This window comes from Engraulis encrasicolus, chromosome 9, assembly GCF_034702125.1.
Source record: "Engraulis encrasicolus isolate BLACKSEA-1 chromosome 9, IST_EnEncr_1.0, whole genome shotgun sequence".
Classification (NCBI taxonomy): domain Eukaryota; kingdom Metazoa; phylum Chordata; class Actinopteri; order Clupeiformes; family Engraulidae; genus Engraulis; species Engraulis encrasicolus.
Window position 1 is genome coordinate 18,078,281 of NC_085865.1, and position 19,329 is coordinate 18,097,609.

Consider the following 19,329-nt stretch of genomic DNA (forward strand, 5'->3'; position numbering starts at 1 on the left):
ACAAAATGATTTCAAACTTTTTCAACACCAAGTTACCCAATCAAGTAAATATTATTATTGGATGTTTGTTGGTACAGAAGTTACGGCAGATACCCAGGTTAATCACTATAATGCCACTTCAAAAAGAGGTCATTTCAAAATGTAATTTCAATCATTTTGCTACATAACATGGAGAAATGAATTAACCAGGTCATTCTCTACTGTACTAAATCCTAAAACACAGGGAAGATACAAATAGCAAAAGACGAATAATAAAATAACTTGGTTTCACTACAGAGCATCTCATTAGCCAGGTCATTGCTCTGCTACAGCCTGAGACATCAGCAGAAAAGACAAAATATAAACCCTTGTTTTTCAATACAGAATGTCTAATTAAGCATTAACATCAAATGGTGTCTTTTGTTCCCATTGGTCGGTCCTGACTCAGCTGGGAAGCTGCTGACACATGTTACTCTTTAAAACCCAAGTCTTCAGGGGACAACCAGCATTTCTCTCCATCATGCTTCAACGGCATCCTTATCTTGCAAAATGTCATTGTCAAAACATCTCAGAGCTGGAAAGTGATCCATGTGCCAGTATAAAATTACTGACATTCAGCCACTAAATAGTCCAAGATGAGGCTGATAAAAACAGGACTAAGGGCCCATTATGCTCCCATTGGATCTCTGACAGCTCCACTCTCACAGGAACAAACATGGTGTATTATTTTAGTGCCATAGAACACACACAATAGGGGCATTCCCAAAATGTCCAGTTCTCTCAGTCACTACATAGGGCACGAGTGGAATGGTCTAAGAATCTTATATTCTCTGATTGTCTTGTATGCACTATGTAGTAATGGCTGGACATTTTGACATCGAATTCCACCAACAACTTTTTGGATGGAACACAGTACTGTATGAATACCTCTCATGTCTTCCTCCCTGCAGAGCAACCAAGAAGAGCAGAATTTATATAAAAGGATGAGATGCACTTTAGTAAGCGACTGAACATTCAAGCAGCGGTCACACTTCATATCACGCTGCCTTTTTCAGTGTATCTGATCCAAATGTATCAGCATATAATATTATGTTCTTACACTGTACATAGCCTACTTAACCCTTAACTCTACGTACAGTGCAAGTGCATCATGTTGTGTGTTGTTGCATAGTTTCACTTTGTAACACTGTACAGGGACAGTAAAATTAAGTGGAACCCAACTAAATCTTCCTTTCGGTTTACAACCAATCACTCTTTCTCTTTTCTTTTCGTACCTGCTCTGATGTCGTCCTCCTCTATGCCTTGCAGAGTTGCCATGGACACCAGCATGGTCAGTAGCCTCAGGCCCCACAGCATCTTCGCCTCTCAGAGCTCCCAGCAGCAGTTACCTAGTTAAGAAGAAATAAATACGTTTACCTGTATACACGCTTGTGTACCTTTAAAACAATTATTTTCCTTTCAGTTATCTTACGTTTGGTCCAGCACCTGTGCCACTGATGTGCGCGCATTCTTTAACTTTCTGGATTACCTTTAAAACAGCACAGCTACTTTGCAGACCTGCCATGTGCAGTATACATAAAGCCCAGTCCAAGGAGTCACCTGTCAGGTTGTCATTCGTCAAAGCACTACATCAGACCCTTGAACCAGAGATTCTTTAAGTATAGAGATATGCCAACATAATAGGTTTCTATGGGCACCTAACATGACCAGGTTCCGGTCTGCCTAAAGGGGCGTGTCATAATGTTCCTAGCATTGAATAGAACAGTCCTCAGGTCTGCCTAGGTCTGCTTAAAGGGGGATTTCCCCCCCAATAAAAGAACCCGGAAACAATGGGCCAATGGAACCTCTCTCTCTCTACTCTCTCTGCTTGAACATACACTTCCCAAGGTGCAAGAGGCTGGTGTGAGACAGCTAACTGTTCAACATCTTTATAACAATGCACAACTTTGCAGAGCAAGTCAACACAACTGAAATTAGTTCATGCAGGACAATGACTTACAGTGCATGTAAGAGTGCTTAAGGTACTAGTGTCATCTTTTGCATCATCTGTTAAATGCCACAACATTTTGAGGAACTTGAGTGGTATAGGGCAGACTCAACTACTGCACGTTAAGTAGGTCTTTGTAGTGAGGTGGCAGTGATGGAACATTGTGCCTGTGGGCATTCAGGCAAACAGGTCACAGTCCCTGGCCACGTGGGTGTGGGACAGCTAGGAGAGAAGTCATTTAACAGGACATGCCAACTCCCTTCCCCATTCTCTCCTCTCCTCTCCTCTCCTCTCCTCTCCTCTCCTCTGTCCCCTATCCCCTCCTCTCAGTGGTGTAGTCTACTTTTTTGAAGTGGGTATACTGTATATTCGATCATTTTTTGAAGTGGGTATACTGTATATATTTATGCCATTCAAAATAATGGATCAATCAATTTCAAGTGGGTATACTGAAGCCCCTAAAATTTAGAAGTGGGTATACTCCGTATACCCGCGTTCTACGTAGACTACACCACTGCCTCCTCTCCACTCTCATCCCATCCAATCATTTTGTAAACCCCTGAGTGTCTGGGCACCACATTTTCCAAAGTTAAATCACTCGAAATGTCAGCCGCCGGGCCTTGGACAGTGGACCTTGGGAGGATGTCCATTCGCGGCATCTGTCGACATATCAAATGGATTTAATTTGACCACTGACGCATCGATCGGCGCAGCTTCGCACAAAGGACTCATTCTGTGGCCGGTAGCCGGTGGCAGCCTGCACAGCACACACACAACTGTGCACACACGCACACACAAACACACAAACACACACACACACACTCTCTCTCTCTCACACACACACACACACACAGCAAAACCGTAGACAGTGAGCCAATCGCCTTTCAAAACAATCCTGGCCGGACCAACCGACGGGTCTATTTAGCGACTCTGTTTCGAGACACACATGTGCGTCAGTGCTGAATATAATATACGTAAAACGACATGAATAAAATTGCCCCTGACACAATATTGCTTCTCTCTCTCGCCTTTGGTGGAGGAGGCAGAAGTCAGAGGCAGAAAATGAATCCATCCAAGGGGATCCTTTGCAAGTTTGCAAGACCCGGCAATCCACTTTTATTCAACCTTGTTAAAAGTGTTCTTTAAGTAAGAGGGACGTTTTTTTTTCTTCCCCCGCATTCTACCATAACAGAGTGCGGTCTTGTTGCTCTGCCATGCTTCAGTGGAATCTACGAGCTTTCATGTAGCCAAAGGAGTGTCGCCCTAGCGACCACAGGCTGCAGCCAAGCAAAATAACAATGTAAGCAGAAAGCCAGAGGGCAGGACTCGCTCGAAAATAAACATGGATGGCATGTTGCTGCATGTTGGCACGTTCATGTGTGGTAGAAGGGCAACACATCACACGCTCCTGTCCTGTCCCTGTTTTTTTGTGGGTCTATGTACATGTGTGCGTGTGGCACTGTGGAGTCGGCGTGTGTGTGTGTGTGTGTGTGTGTGTGTGTGTGTGTGTGTGTGTGTGTGTGTGTGTGTGTGTGTGTGTGTGTGTGTGTGTGGCTGTATGGAGTCAGTGTGTGCATGTTTGTTCAAGCATATGCATGTGTTATCTGTGTTGGCTGTCTATGTGTTTGTGTTTGTGATATGTGTCTGTTGCATGTGTGTTGTCTTTGGAAGTCTAGGCCATGTGCATGGGCCTGTCACAAGGGGTCTCAGAATAGTTGGCTTTATAAAAGCAAAGGCAAAACATAATGTATTGCCAGGCAGGAACTATATCATCTGTTATTGAAAGTTGCCACATATGGAGAGATACGATGTTGTGCATGTCCTCCAGCTTTTTGCATTATCAGACCCATATTGCTGGAGTAAGATAGGCTGAGGTAGATTATGAAATATGAATATCATGAATTGTGCGTATGTGGATATTGGCTATGTGGATTTGGGTGTGTGTCTCAGTGTTGGAAGGTGTGTACATGTCCATATTTGTTTGCATGCATGTTTTCACACAGTGCCATACACATTTGCATATGCACCCAAGGCCTGCTGTATATTATTAATATCATTACACACACACACACACACACACACACACACACACGCACGCACGCACGCACGCACGCACACGCACACTCGCACACACACGCACACGCACACATACACACACACATACACCCACACACATTATTGATGTTACTATCATTAATAATAATAATATAATAATATCATTACACACAATAAAGACCAAATACGGTAGATGCATGGTTCTTTCACTCCTGCCTTGATAAAACTGACTGTGCATGACAAATGCATCCCTGAATACACTTCTGGAGGCTGCTGTTGCTTTCTGATGGATCTCGTGAACAAACAGGCTGCAAGCGATGATTTGCATATTATAACAGAGTTGTACAATGCGTTCCTCTATGTTGCTACATCAGACAATCTCTGTCCATCCTGCCAACTCCATTGCCACCCCCGCCATTTCATGCAGAGAGGCCCACTGTCATAAATCTTCCATCTTCATGATGTGTGTCACACTGCAGACAAATCAGCTTGACTTCTGACTATGCAAATGTGGTGGGCTACTTTATGGCATATGGCATACCGGCCATACAGTATGTTATTATGAAAAAATGTCATTTTTAACGTATATGGCGCTGAGGTCACATAACCATGACCAAATAGGTTATCATGCGAAAACCTCAATCTGTCAGTGTATGGCTTCCATCTCCACCTATGACGACTATCATTAACACTTCTCTGGAATCTGGTGTTGTGCCTGCCAGCTTCAAAACTGCTGCTGAAAAAACCTGGTCTGGACCCTGACGACCCAAACGACTACCGTCCAATCTCCAACCTCCCTTTCCTTAGTAAAATCTTAGAAAGGGCGGCTCAACTCCAGCAGCTTACAGTATGTCCCACCATGAGCTCTTTGAACCAATGCAATCTGGTTTCAGAGCCCACCATAGCACTGAGACTGCACTTGTCAAAATCATTACATTACATTACATTGCATTTGGCAGAAGCTTTATAACCAAAGCGACTTTCAAAAGAGAACACAATCAAGCCAACATCACAAGCAAATACAAAGTGCACAGGAAATATACAGAACAACGAGTGCAGTTGCAAAGGGGGGTTCGTTTTTTTGTTTTTGTTTTTGTTTTTTAAATTAATAAAGAGTACACACACAGCACACTCACAAACACATACACACACACACAAACACATACACACACACACACACACTCAAACTAAGCTAAACATAACTAACATCACGTCAAGAGTCTGCCCTGGGGCTAGGCCAGCTCAAGCATTAGTTTAGTAGCTCCTCTCGAAAGAGGAAGGTCTTTTTGTTTCTCGAAGGCTGCAAGAGATGTGCTTAGTCTTGCTGCCTCTGGGACACTGTTCCACCACTTGGGTACAACAACGGAGAATGACACACAGTTATACATCAGCACCATCCAGCAACCTGGATGTCATACAATCTTCTCAAATTGAACAGCAAGAAAACTGAGCTCATGGTGGTGGCACCAGCAATTCTGCAAAGGAAGGTTGGAGATCTACACTTGGACATCGATGGATGCACCATCACCCCATTCCCTAAACTAAAGTACGTAACCAGGGTGTCATCTTGGATTCATCACTTTCACTTCACTCCCACATCAAAAAAGTCACCAAATCGGCATTCTATCATCTCAGAAACATCTCCAAACTCAGGCCTTCACTCTCTAAGACAGTTACAGAGACGCTCACTCACTCCTTCATCTCCTCCCGTCTGGACCACCACAGAGCCTTCCATGTTGCTGCTCCTATTCTTTGGAACAATCTGCCCGACCACATCCAGAATGCCCCTTCACTGGCCATGTTTAAGCAACACCTTAAGTTAAGACACATCTCTTTCTGGAGGCTTATGGCTGCTAGTTCCACAAGCACATTCACTTACATGCAGTCATACACACACTCACGCACTGACGCGCACACACTCACACTTTCCTACACGATACCCTGTGAAGCCACCTTGGTTGTTTTGAAAGGCGCTATATAAAATGAAAGTATTATTATTATTATTATTATTTTTATTATTATTATTATTATGACCGTGATGGGCAACCTGGACTAATTAGTTAGAATCCAGATACGTATTCCAAATGACCTGGTTTTACCTGTCCGGTTTAACCAGGTGATCATTCAACCATGCAGTCACCTGGTTGAATTGGGAAGGTAAATTAATTTGATATGGCACTGGATTATAACTATTGACAGACCTACGATACTCTAAGTCACAATATCTTGACTTTTGACATTGCAAATGCTGCTACAGTACTTCACCTGCTATTTTGACCAAAGTCAAATTATAATTATGCACAAACATGGATTTGGTACCAGCAAGTGTATCGCATCCATCAATCTCCTACAGAATGGATTTACGTATGTTCTTCATAAACGGAGGCTGTAAAAGGTGACTGGGTATTGACAACAAAGTACCAAACAGGTCCCAAAGAAATCTCTCCTCTTCATATTCTGTCAAATAACCTTGACTATGCGAATGCTGCAAAAATATTACAAATGGCATAACGTATTCCCACCATAGGTCAGCACACAGTACTGTACAAACATGGGTATTTCGTCAGTGTATTGGCATTGGCAACCATCAATTACCCATTTGTGTAAGGAGCGAGTCTCATAAAGTCAGTCTGGAAAAGGGTTTGTATGCAGATGATGGCCTAGCACTGAAATATTAATTGTCTGTTTAAATCTATACACAGGGCCATTGGCAGCTTTGACCAGACCCAGGACAGAGTTATCTGAAAGGGCCCCAAACCCAATACATACAATGTCATGAGGACCCAATTCTGGGGTCCCTTTCTCTCTGGGCCTGGGAAAAGTACCCCCTTTGTCCTCGCTGTCCCCTGCAGCTTCCCTGTCTGTACACAATAGAACATGTGATTCTTCAAAGATTGTAAAAAGGAGGTTAATATAAGGACATGGTCTCACCTCGTCTCTCAAAAGGTAGATCACCTGCATAGTATATTGCAGACTATTATTTCAACACTTAGAGAATCAATTGTAACATCATCTAGACGTGTGTATTTTGTCCCAGAGTACTCTCTAAGCGTTGAATTAACACTGCATTTATCACTGAATGCTGCCCTCAGCCTTAGGCCTATAATCTTTCAGCTGACCTCAAATCACTTACTAAAAAAACACTCACTGCTTGTAGGCATGCCACTCTGATCCACATCTGCATTACTGCGCCACCACATACAGTACACTGCCAGTGGCAGCCATTCATGTGCGGCCCCACGAATGCAAGCTGTAAAACATGTCTGGCTTTGAACTGCAGGGCCCAGAGAGAGGTCACTGGAGGTCGTCCTGGCCAGATGAGGTCAAATCTCTTGCTACACTGGCACAGTTAAGATCCTTGTGAATACAAGTGAGTGTAGATTTCCATGAATATGTGATATTTCTGTATGATGTACTATAGAATTGCTGGATATCTGGGCTAATCAAGTATGCTGCTCTAGTCTACTACAATCTGCTCTACTCCTCTCTTCTCTTCTTTACTGTTCTCTGCTCTTCTCTACTGTCCTCTTCACTTTTTTCCATTCTCTCTTTAATGTGCCATTGTCTTCTCTTCTCTTATAGGCGCTTCTCTTCTTTTCTCTTCTTTATTGTACTCTACTCCTCTCTCCTCTACTCTACTCCAGAATCACCTGCTGTTGTGGACATGACATTCTCATTTCTCACATAACTTACTTCTCTATTACTACCAAGTGTTTGTATTTGAACAGTCCATTTCACTCAGGGGGAAAAGAAAGCAGCAATAAAAAAAGCCTTACCACAAACAACAAGGACAGCATTCCAAGAACAAAAATGTCACCAAAAGCAAAGAAAGAAAGAGGAAACACAACCCAGATATTCAGAAGACAGAACAAACCAATTACCGACTCTTTGAAGTGCTAGCTGTCTCCAATAGAGATGAAAACGAAATTATGACCATCATACTGAAACAAAATAGATCCTGACACACAAAACATGTAAATGTTCCTGTCACAGTGACACATAACAACCAAAAGTAGCGAACAGGCACAGTATGCAAAAACAACCGACACAGCTGACGCATGGACTGCTATGCTGGGGGGCTTTCTTTTTTTCTTTTTTTACTCAAACACAAACTCAATCATAGCTGTAGACCAGTTAGACCACTGCAAGGAAACTATGGCAGGCCTTGCTTTTACTTCTACTTTTACTTCGGCCACCCATCCTCCTCCATGACTGAGGTACCCTGAGCATGGTACCGTCCCACCGCACTGCTCCCCATGGGGCGCCACTGAGGGCTGCCCCCTTGCATGGGTGAGGCATAAATGCAATTTCGTTGTGTGCAGTGTGCAGTGTTCACTTGTGTGCTGTGGAGTGCTGTGTCACAATGGGAGTTGGAGTTTCCCAATGGGCTTTCACTTTTCACGTTCACTCTGCCTTACAGTAACATTGAGTAATGGATTCAGGGGGGCAGAGGGGACAGGAGACCGGTTGCTGGTGTAACGGAGGCCAACTAGCAGAGTGTGGCGTGGTGGAACGTTAGTAAACCTCCCTACCGAAGCCTCATACAGTATCGGCAGCGCTGAGCTATCTGACTGGTCCTTTACTGTAGCTCTGCAGTATCATGCTGTGCTTCCCATGCCCGAATGAATGCGTTGACTAGGAGGTGGCCAGTTTGAGACCCGAGGGGCGGACAGCGCAGGAACACCTCAGTCACACTAGGCCACAATATCTGTGGCCTCCACACCATTACATACATAAAACTTATTGTACATATGCGTACATCTTCCAGGTAACGATGGACGCCCCATCCTACACATTTCCCTATGTCCATCATCTAACTTATCCCCCGGGAGCAATACTTAAACATGCTTTCCCAAAGATGGATGGGGATGTATGGGAGCATTGGTAGCTATCGGCTGTCCCCAAACCACATTCTTCTTACTGAAACATGAGGCCATACCATCTGTCACACTATGTTTACTCCACATAAAGTTCCACATCAAACAAGATGTACAAGTATGGGGATGTAACCATGCATTGGTAGTTATTAACTGTCCTTGACCACATTCTTCTCACTAACACCGAACGCTACAGTGTTGTGGCTTCATTTTACATTTAGACCATGTGTCATCCCAGACGATCTACCAGACAGTGTATATGGCCACCATTTCCTCGACATTTCCCCATACGTTTCTCCTCGCGTCCCCGGCGTCTAACCTGCAGCCCGGTGCTGTGTTGATACAGTGGGGAAGTGTTTGCTTGTCTAGTGTGCGCGCGTGGTGGGATTTCCTGGCCCTGTTGAAGACAGCTAATGAGTTCCTCCATTGGGAGAGCGGGGAGAGGGAGAGGGAGGCTATGCTGTGTGTGTGTGTGTGTGTCTACTATGTACACGTCTGTGTGTGAGTGTTTGTGTGTGTATGTGTACTATATGAATGTGTGTGCTGTGCATATGTGTGCGTGTGTGTGTATTGCAGAGGTTGGAGTGCAGCATTGTGGGTAGGCTACCCCTGACACCCATTCTAGAAGCATGTCTCCCCAGATGTGTTTGCGGTATAATGGTGCCTTTTATGTTGTTTTAAGAGACTTTGCTTTTCTTTTCTCTTTTTGTTTTTTTCACCCTACCCTGCAATCCATCCAAAAAAACGTTTTCCGTGTTTTAACATGCCAAGATTTATGCTTATCGTCTTGCAGAATGACTGTTCGACGACTATTATGTCACTGATTCTTGAAAGTTTGGCAAAAACATGTCCCTGCAGTAAAATATTAATTCTGTTGAAAATCAACTAAATTTTCACAAACAAAATGAACCCATGTAATGGCCAAGGGGTCTGTCACACGAATACACAGTTGTTTGAAATATTTAAGTGTAATTGTATTACTTTTCATGGCTATAAACCTGTCCACACCCTGTAAAAACGCCTGTCCCAAGGACTGGCATCATCATTTCAATTGACTTAAAATACAAAAATCACTAACAGAATTGAACAATATCACCATGATGTGGAAGACCATATTAAAGTGGTTCTACAGATGTGCACATAGTGGATGTAAAACAATATTTACTATTATTTACTGATTGCTCAAAATGTGTCCAGCATATTGGTCACCACCGTCAGATTTTTTCTAAAAGACAATAAAATCAGGTATGCACAAGGTAATTTTCATTGCTGAGGACCCCTTTTCAAACCTTTAGCTCTACTGCCTACTTCACCATCACTGAAGCTCCTGTAAGCTTATTATTTTGTCCCCAATTTGTTAATTTGTTTGGACACTGGTACTGTCCCAACCATAAACTGTCAACACCGTCGGGGGTTTTAATAGTATTGTATTACATTAATGTTAATAATTTCTTTTTTTCAGAAAAGGTATGAAGCACCCAAGAAACAGAGCGAAAATTAAATGGCTAATGTGAACAAACAATGCATAATATTTAAAAGAGTGTTTTTTTGTCTCACACCGTCAGATGTCACCACCGTCAGATTTTGTTCTGCTCATCATGTTGTTCCATATTTTACTAAATTGTGCTGGTTAATGAAACATTACTAGGCATGTTAGTAATAATTGTGATCCAAAATTATACTCTAGCCACCACTGAGGTGCATTTGGAGGTTTTTTTGTCAGAAAACCTGACGGTGGTGACATCTGATGGAGTTCACCAAAAAACACATGTTTTACGTGTTTTTTACATGTTTTAAGAATATGCATACAATAAGTATCTACAGTTATGTTGAATTGTTAAAGTAATTCACTTTAATACAGTAAACATGTGTTTTTACTTCTAATTCTGTCTGCCACTGTTGACAAAACAAGAAAGAGCCCATTTTATGAAAAATGTTAAACATGGGGATCTTGGCCAATGCATTCACTGCACAGCCAAGACCTACATCTATGATAATACACCTCTATATTTTGGATTTGAATAACTTAAAAGCTGTTTTTACCACATTTTCAACAACCAGTGGCTTACTTCCTAGATAATCTAACTAATGAAGTAAAAACACATGCTCATACTGTGCACACACAAAAATAAAGTGTTTATGCAAGATGCCATTGACTTGAGAGGGCTATTTATTTTGCTAAATGCAGGTACTAATTAGGCCACTTTCACCACTCTCAGATTACAGTCACCACCTTCAGTTCTTAAGTCCCCACTGTAAGAGGGAATTTTGGACCTTTTAATTGAATGTGCTTACAATTTTCCTTAGGAGTTGTTGAAATATCAAAGTAATAGCCAATTTAAGCCTACACGAATATTTGTGAAATTACAAAAAATTGTTTGTTGTATTTAGGCGTTAAGTAAGCATCGTATGACGGTACATATTTTAAAATTAGAACACATGAAACAGTATTAAAATAGAACAAAAGTGAATTTTCAACATTTAAAGGCATATGTGTGAACAAAAAAATACACATAATCACTTAAAAACTCCAGATAATACAATACAATTTTAATTACTTTTAATTGTGTCTGACGGTGTTGACAAAAAACAAGGTATGATCGGAGAAAAGCCTGATTTCTGAAAAAAATACATAATGGGGAGATTGGCCTTGTGCATTTCTGAACAGCCAAGACCTTAGTCTACGAGGATATACCATATAATTTTGTAATTCACTTTGTTTTTTTCTGTCAACATTACAACCTGTTTTAGCCACTTTCTCAAGAATCAGTGATGTATTATTTCGCCGATCTAAACAGATTAATCTTTTCCGATTTGTGTAAATAGTGAAAAATGGAAAGATCCCGTTTTCACTGTATGAGGAATGAGCTTGTCATCATGTGGGCACGTGTGTGGTCACCTGGCCCAGATGACTTCTCATTACGGGGGTGTGTGTGTATGTGTGTGTGTGTGTGTGTGTGGCTACCTTCCCCAGACTACATCAACACAGACCTGTGCCTACTGCTCTCAGCCACTCAGTGCTTTTGCACAGAACATTCCAGCAAGACGCCAACAATAAGTTGTCATAATGCCCAACAATTTGACAGACAGCAGCTCTAAAACCCAGCATTATACTCAGGACAGTGACTGGCACTGACCAAAGGCCAAACATCAGGAAAATAGAACGAAAACACTGTGGATTGCTGCCACGATTACGCTGCCACAGGCTGAGTGTCATCACGATGATGACAACTCATACACAATTTCAGAGTATTCTATGATGACAGTGGTTTTGTACAAGTCTCTTCAAGGTTGGAAAATCTGCAATTGCTGACTAGACAGGGAAATTTATATAGACATACCATGTCTGAAATATTCAATCGCTCATTACGTTGTTCAGTAGTCACTATGCGTGTCACAACTTACATTGATTTTCGCTGTGCATACATAATATGCTGTATTAGTGAATTATGAGTGAGTGAACTCATGTAAAAACACACATGCTTTATCAAAAACAAATCTATGGCCATCTACACAATGTTGAAATGCTTCCCTGTTTATTAAATATGAAATGAAAACGAAAATCCCTCAAAAGTTCCCTCGTTAAATATATTAAATCACGACAAGGAGTACAAGTTGCATAGTTTTGTTCCTACATCATGTATTTCATCTTCATCCTTTGTGAAACATACGTACGTACCCAATTATCTTTAGAGCAAAGACAACATACCTACAACATAAACCTTCCAAAACACAAAATGATGATTTCTAAGCTGCACATGACTAAAAAACATGACATACCATAGCCTCATACCAAATTTAATTGTACAGAGGGTCTGGAATGGCTGAATTGAGAAACGATTACTGGTGGGGAGTGGTGAAGTATGACATGTACGTCTACCTCTACCCAGACACTAATGTTTGGTCGTGATATGTAATCTGCTCATGTGTAATGCTTCAACCCACCACCCCCCACATTTGAATCTTTGGGACTGGATTTAACAGAAAACACATACTACATACAGGACAGACATACTGATAAGAAGTTGTTTGATTGGTCATAGAATTGGCCAAGGCAGTGCAAAGGCAATTTGAACCATCACAACAATGGTTTGGTTCCACCAACAGGCTTCAGCTACCTGAACCAAGCGATTCCATACTAACATGTTCATTTTTAATCTGCCTCACCAGGCTAGTGAGCCATTAGTTATTTTTCCTCTTTCAAGCTGCCTGTCTGGCAGCACAGCACATCACTGAATAATGCAAAGCTTTTCAGGTTCACACACACACTCACTCACTCACTCACTCTCTAACTCTCTCTCTCTCTGTCTGTCTTTTCCTCAGCATTGGATTGCTAATTACATGCCCAATTTGCAGCACCTTTACACTGGGCTGTGAACCCCAAAATCCCCCTTGAGCTTGTGTGTGTGCGTGTGTGCGTGCGTATGTAATGTTATTCAAAGTGTGCTGTGAACCCAAAATCCTCCTGTGCATCAGAGCCAAAAAGCCAAGAGCCGAGGTGAGGCGAGTCAAGTCAAGGAGCGTAACGCTGCCGCTCGTTTCTCTGCACGGCCGTTCGCACACGCATGCGGTTAGCCGCACGGCTCAATTAGCATCTGTCTCTTGTTCTCATTAGCCTCTGCGGGCTCCATTGCACTCAATTCCCATCGCCTAATAGAGCACGGGGCCCAAACACTCGGCCCCATGTCACAGCACAGTGGTGGGGTAAACAAGAGCCGATAGCCCCCTGACTCGCTGCCAGGGTTATGGGAGTGATTAATTCATTGATGCGGGACAATGGCCATGGCGGTAGCTAAGGCTAAGGCCATTTAAGTGGCCTTAAACTTTTGTGGTTTTTTTCTTTTTACAAAGGTCACAGAGTGCCGCTACTATGTGAACTAGTTTGGCACAGCCACGTAGCAGAGTGCCACCATACAGTATGAACCTGTCCTGAGCCAGCACAACCCAAAGTGCAACGATTTAAAGAAAAAAACACACCAGAATCTTGGCTTCCGCAGTCAACCTAGCTACTGAATATAGGTGATCAAACTTGTCTGGCATATTCAGTGGCATTGCTCTCATTATGCCCATGCACTGTATGTCCACGGCCCAGTGTGTTAAGATTTATATCCTGAATATACCAGAATCTCAGCCGGCTGGGAGACGAAGCGCAAAGTCTCTATCAGGACTGGACAGAAAAAGAGTGGGGCGGTCTTTAAGAGAAAAAAAAACAACAGAATCAGCCACTGTGAACTGTTGGCCTACCAGGAAATACCTTGTATTTGCCAGGCCAGCCCTGGCGTCTGTATGAACTAGTCACGCAGCCAGTGGAAGAGCCCCCTCCATGTCCGTATGAGAGTAAGGTGAGTGCTTTGCAGATTACACCAATCCTTGTATTGTGGAGTTCTCTGGCACTGCTAGTGCTGTGGTTTTCATCCCATATGCACGACCCAGTGTGTTGCAGTTTATACATCAAACTCACCGGAACCTCGACAAGCACGGATCAGGCAGAGGGTTAATCCTCCCATGATAACTAGACGGCACAGACACTCGTGTGACTTTCATGTCCATTTAAGTCCACCCATGTGTGAAGATTCCCATTCTTTCATTTGTTCTTTCATTTGCTCATTTATTTCTTTGTTCATTCATTCATTCATTCATTCATTCATTCATTCATTCATTCATAGAAAGTTACTCAAAGCAGTTAACCTGTAAGTACACCAGAATTAGAGGAGCCGGCAACCAGAGCCACACTTTGAGGGAACGAAAAGAAATGTCACTGCCAAGGTGGATAACACTTTAGAATAGGGACAAGATGCCTATACTGGCTATAATAGTGACTATAGCAGTGTTTCTCAACCAGGGTGCCGGGGCACCCTGGGGTGCCGCAGGCCCCCCTCAGGGGTGCCGCGGAAACATGGCTGATAAATAAATTATGTAATTCAATACATATTTTGTCTAAATTAATAAAATATTGCTTAGTCAGTTCAGTCCTTCATCTGCCATTCATATGTCATGTTACAGCTTGTTGCTTTGGGGTGCCTTGAAAATTTCCAGTAATTGAAAGGGTGCCTCGTCTAAAAAATGGTTGAGAAACACTGACTTATAGCACATATATGAAGGGCCTACTAGGGCCTTATTACAATAATATCGATAACAAAAGCCATATTGGCAGTGACGAAGAAATGTATGAATTCACTTGACCAAACTTCACTTGAAAAAAGTCGGATGACCAAAACGTTGTATTTAATTTGTTGGTAGAATGGACAGTGAGTGGGATTTCTTTATACTTGAATGACAGCCCCACTGGGATAGTGTCCTACACACCTGTCCAACTACAGAGGTGTGCAAATGCCTAATTTTGAACAACACGTGAATCCTAAACTGAAATGTTACCCCAAGTTGTAGGCTAACTTTTTAGTGACAACATTTTGGCTGCACCCAACATGACACCAGACCCTACCCTACTCCAGTCGTAAAGTCTATGCACAATGGAAATGCCGCACACGCTCGGTTAAATAGGCTCTCACAACACCCTCTCAGTTAAATAGGCTCTACCTGATCCCATTTCATCAGAATCAAAGCCAGTTCACCTGTATAAATACAACAAAGCACAATGGGCTGGTTTAGCAGCGTCACTACGCACAAACGCCTCTGTAGCCAGAACACCGCCTGCCTGCCCAAATGAAGACTCCAACACGGAAAAGGCCTGAAAACAAAGAGTGCTAGTGAGCTGTGAACTACGTGGTAGGCCCCATTTTTTTTCCACATTTATCCTCCTGGAGGCATTAAAATAATAAAAAAAGAAATCACAACAGAACAATACAAAATTTGACAATGCCCTCTTAAAAGTAAACACAAAAGTTTCACAATACCCAATGCATCGTCCTCTCTGTGCCATGTTCGCTGGCAGTTAGTTCCCTGGAGATAAGAACCATACCAACTCAAAATCTGGCCCCCATCTCTGTAGCCTGCGTGGGAGCTAATGTCCCCTCACCCACCGGGGGGGGGGGGGGTTTGTTCGGGTGTAAACATCCTCAATATGCACAGCAGCAGGGGACTAGCAATGTAATGTACTGTATGACAAGGATGAAAAAGAACAGAACGGAACGGAACAGAGTGGACCAGGGCAGGCCTGTGTATTTATTGTTCGCTGAACGGGAGAAAAAAAATAATAAGAGAGATCTTTGTTGCATAACGCGAAGGAGAAGGAAAACAGCTGAATGCCGCTGAATCTGCTGCACGGAATGTAAACTAAACAACACAAGGCGGATGGCACACCATTTCAATTAAAAACATGCCACTCCATTTCTCGTTATGACTTTGCATATTTTCCCATTAGATTTAGCTGATGCTTTAAAGTGATACTGTCCCATTTTTGGAAATAAGCTTATTTTACACCTTCACTTCAGTTAAATAGTAGGGCTTTACCATTCTCCTGTACTTTCAACCGTTCTCTGAGTATGGCAGTGCAAATTTTACATCCATGCTAGCAGTTAACATTGAGTCCTATGAGACCAGCTGGCGGCTAACTGGTCTCATAGGAGTCCATGTTAACTGCTAGCTTGGAGGTAAAATTTGCACTGCCGTACTCAGAGAACGGTTGAAAGTACAGGAGAATGGTAAAGCCCTACTATTTAACTCAAGGGAAGGTGTAAAATAAGCTTATTTCCAAAAATGAGAACTTTACTGTGATGTAGGTGGAAGGGCATTCAGTACCCAATGAAACAACATGGGATTGTTTGGGGCACTTCAGTTCTGGATGAGGGGCCAGGACACAGTGCAGGTTATTCACTCTCCCTCTCACATTATCATCTGAGACATCACACACACACACACGCATGCACGCACGCACGCACGCACGCACACACACACACACACACACACACACACACACACACACACACACACACACACACACACACACACACACACACACACAATCTTCCACCTCTCTCAACTCTTCAGCAGCATAGACACAAACAAAACTAGACACACGCACACACACACAGTACACAATATCAGATCAGATGATATGATACTGGGTTTAACAAGCAGCCACATGCTGGCAGATCACAATACCCTCTGCTATCACAATTTTGTACCCACACAATACAACATACACAAACACACATACACACCAGCACGCACACACAAACAGAACAAATGCAGAGCTGTTACAGTAGCCCTCAGAAAATTACAGCTGTCCCTTCTGGTCTCCAGACTTCCAGTAAATTGGTCCTACTCTGCCTGCCTACTACACATTCTATTCACATGACATACAGAAAAATTGAACCCCACAGCTTTACTCAATAACACGTGGAATTGTAGGGGAAGCATTAAAACACAAACGAAAATAAAACCTTGATAGTGTCATTCATTGGTTTATCAAAGTCCATTCTGCTGTAAATTGTTCTACGGTCAGCCCACCCACAAAAGTTTATGCTTCGCACAAATTATCTGACTGGTGGCAATGGTTTCACTTTATCATTCAGTCATAAAAACTTTTCTTACAAAACGTGTATTAATATTTTCTATACATTGGCTATATTTGCGAGGATATTTAGGCTTTTGACTGACACGTGTTTCCATGCAGCCGGTAAACCGTTCTGAATGAACAAGGTGGATTGTTTGACAGATGACAATTACGTTAGCATGCCATGCATTTTATAAACAGCAGTCTACATGGTTCAAACAATCATGCAACAGGTGGAAGCTTGAATGCAATTACACGTACTGGTTGTAAATATTTAATACCAACTTGTTTAACGTTGTCAAGACTGCCAAAGGACGTGCGTACACACGTGCGTAAAAGTGCGCACATGTAAACTTTTCTGTGAACTTGCCGATGACTGATCCTACTCTGTCACATAGTCTACAGTACGTGCGGCGTGTCATCACAATTTAGCATAGATGTCCATTTCACCTGTTACGCGCTCACAATCAATATCAACGGGATGTTTATTCACTTTACTTCCCACATTTATCACGAAAATATCTCCGGTTGCAAGAAGTTAGGTTAGGCATACCTCGACATTTGCAACATGAAACATGCAGTGACATAGATAGTCTTACCTTACTTTAAAAACTCCAAGTTAGGGAGAGTAAAGATGTTGCCACTAGAGGGAGTACACAAGCAGAATGTGAGCATAACCATCACTGTGCAAAAGTATTTATACTGTGTTGATTCGTGACGTGAGTCATGGAACCGCTTGCCTGATTCCACCTGTGAAATACTTTGACGCCCCTGGACAATTAAGACTGGAATATAAACATTTTTCCATTTTTTCTTCTTCTCTCTCAATGAGGCACAAACCCACCCATTAGACAATTATAACCCATAAACGTTACAGAATACATTTACAATTAAGCTGTCGTTTATCCTTAAACCTGACACAGTGTCAAGGATTTCCTTACCAAACAAAACTGATGAAACGTCAGACATCATAAATAGACGTTTTAGTGTTTTCTTTGTTTTGTGGAATACCAAAGTAGCCTCAGATGGTTGTTTGTTTTCACATTATATGAACCAGTTCCTCAACTTTTTTTTGCTACCTATGTTTATGGAAAGCATGCCTTTTTGCAGACAAAAATTGTCATCAGCAATATTTTCCATAATTCAGAAACTTATAATGCTAACCACACATTAGGCTATGACAGTTTCCATGGAATGTGTGTTGTTGTTGTTGTTGTTTTTCCAGTTTTTTGTTTTGTTTTACCATTTTAGGCTTAATCTGTTTTTTGCTTTTTTTGTTTTTAATGTTATTCAGCACTAGAATGCAACTATGTATATAACTATAACTACTCTTGACAATCAGGGATGTTCCCATTACAAATAGTTCCAGCTTCATAATGGTGCCATGCTGTCATGAGAGTCAGTGCTAAATAAAATATATTAGAGGGCATACTGTAAATATTGGGCCATTATTATTACTGAGTAATCCATATCAATATTTGTCAGCAGTCTCTGTGCCACTATGTCCCACTCCTCAGCATCACTTCCCTTGGCTGTATAGGCCTATGCTGTCTCATCCTAAAATATAGCAGAATTTCTCTCCAGTCAATAAAATTGTAATGACAGCATTTCACCAAAAAGGCGTTACCATTTAATACAAGGCTGTGTTTCATAGAGACACGGAAATATTCTATATTTCATAACAGCAACAGCAGCAGTATCCTGACTTTTAAAGGGAGAAAAAAAGTATTTTCTTAGTCATGTGGATGGTGGTGCATGTTGTTCTGTGCCACACCAATATTTTATTTCCTTCCTAAACCTCTTCTCTCCCAGTCCCATCACCCCTTGCCATCAAACAGCCAGGCCCTTACACCGGGCTGCCTGCTTGGGCAAACACTGCAAAGTCAGCCAGGCAGTCCGAGCTCCCCACCCACATGCGCCTTCTCCTTGCAGCTGCTACAAACCCCCAAATTAAGTCATCTATTTTGGATTCAACC

The 19,329-nt window shown here is 42.2% G+C and overlaps 1 protein-coding gene across 1 annotated transcript in view; it reads right to left on the minus strand.

The window, feature by feature from the left end:
* si:dkey-225n22.4 (collagen alpha-1(XXI) chain) overlaps nt 1-18,025 on the minus strand; it is a 107,442-nt gene extending 89,417 nt beyond the window's left edge. The window contains 2 exon segments of the mRNA XM_063206689.1: nt 1,254-1,367; nt 17,953-18,025. Of these exon segments, the coding sequence (XP_063062759.1) occupies nt 1,254-1,335 (82 nt within the window). The 5' untranslated portion in view covers nt 1,336-1,367; nt 17,953-18,025.
* Between the last annotated feature and the right edge of the window lie 1,304 nt (nt 18,026-19,329).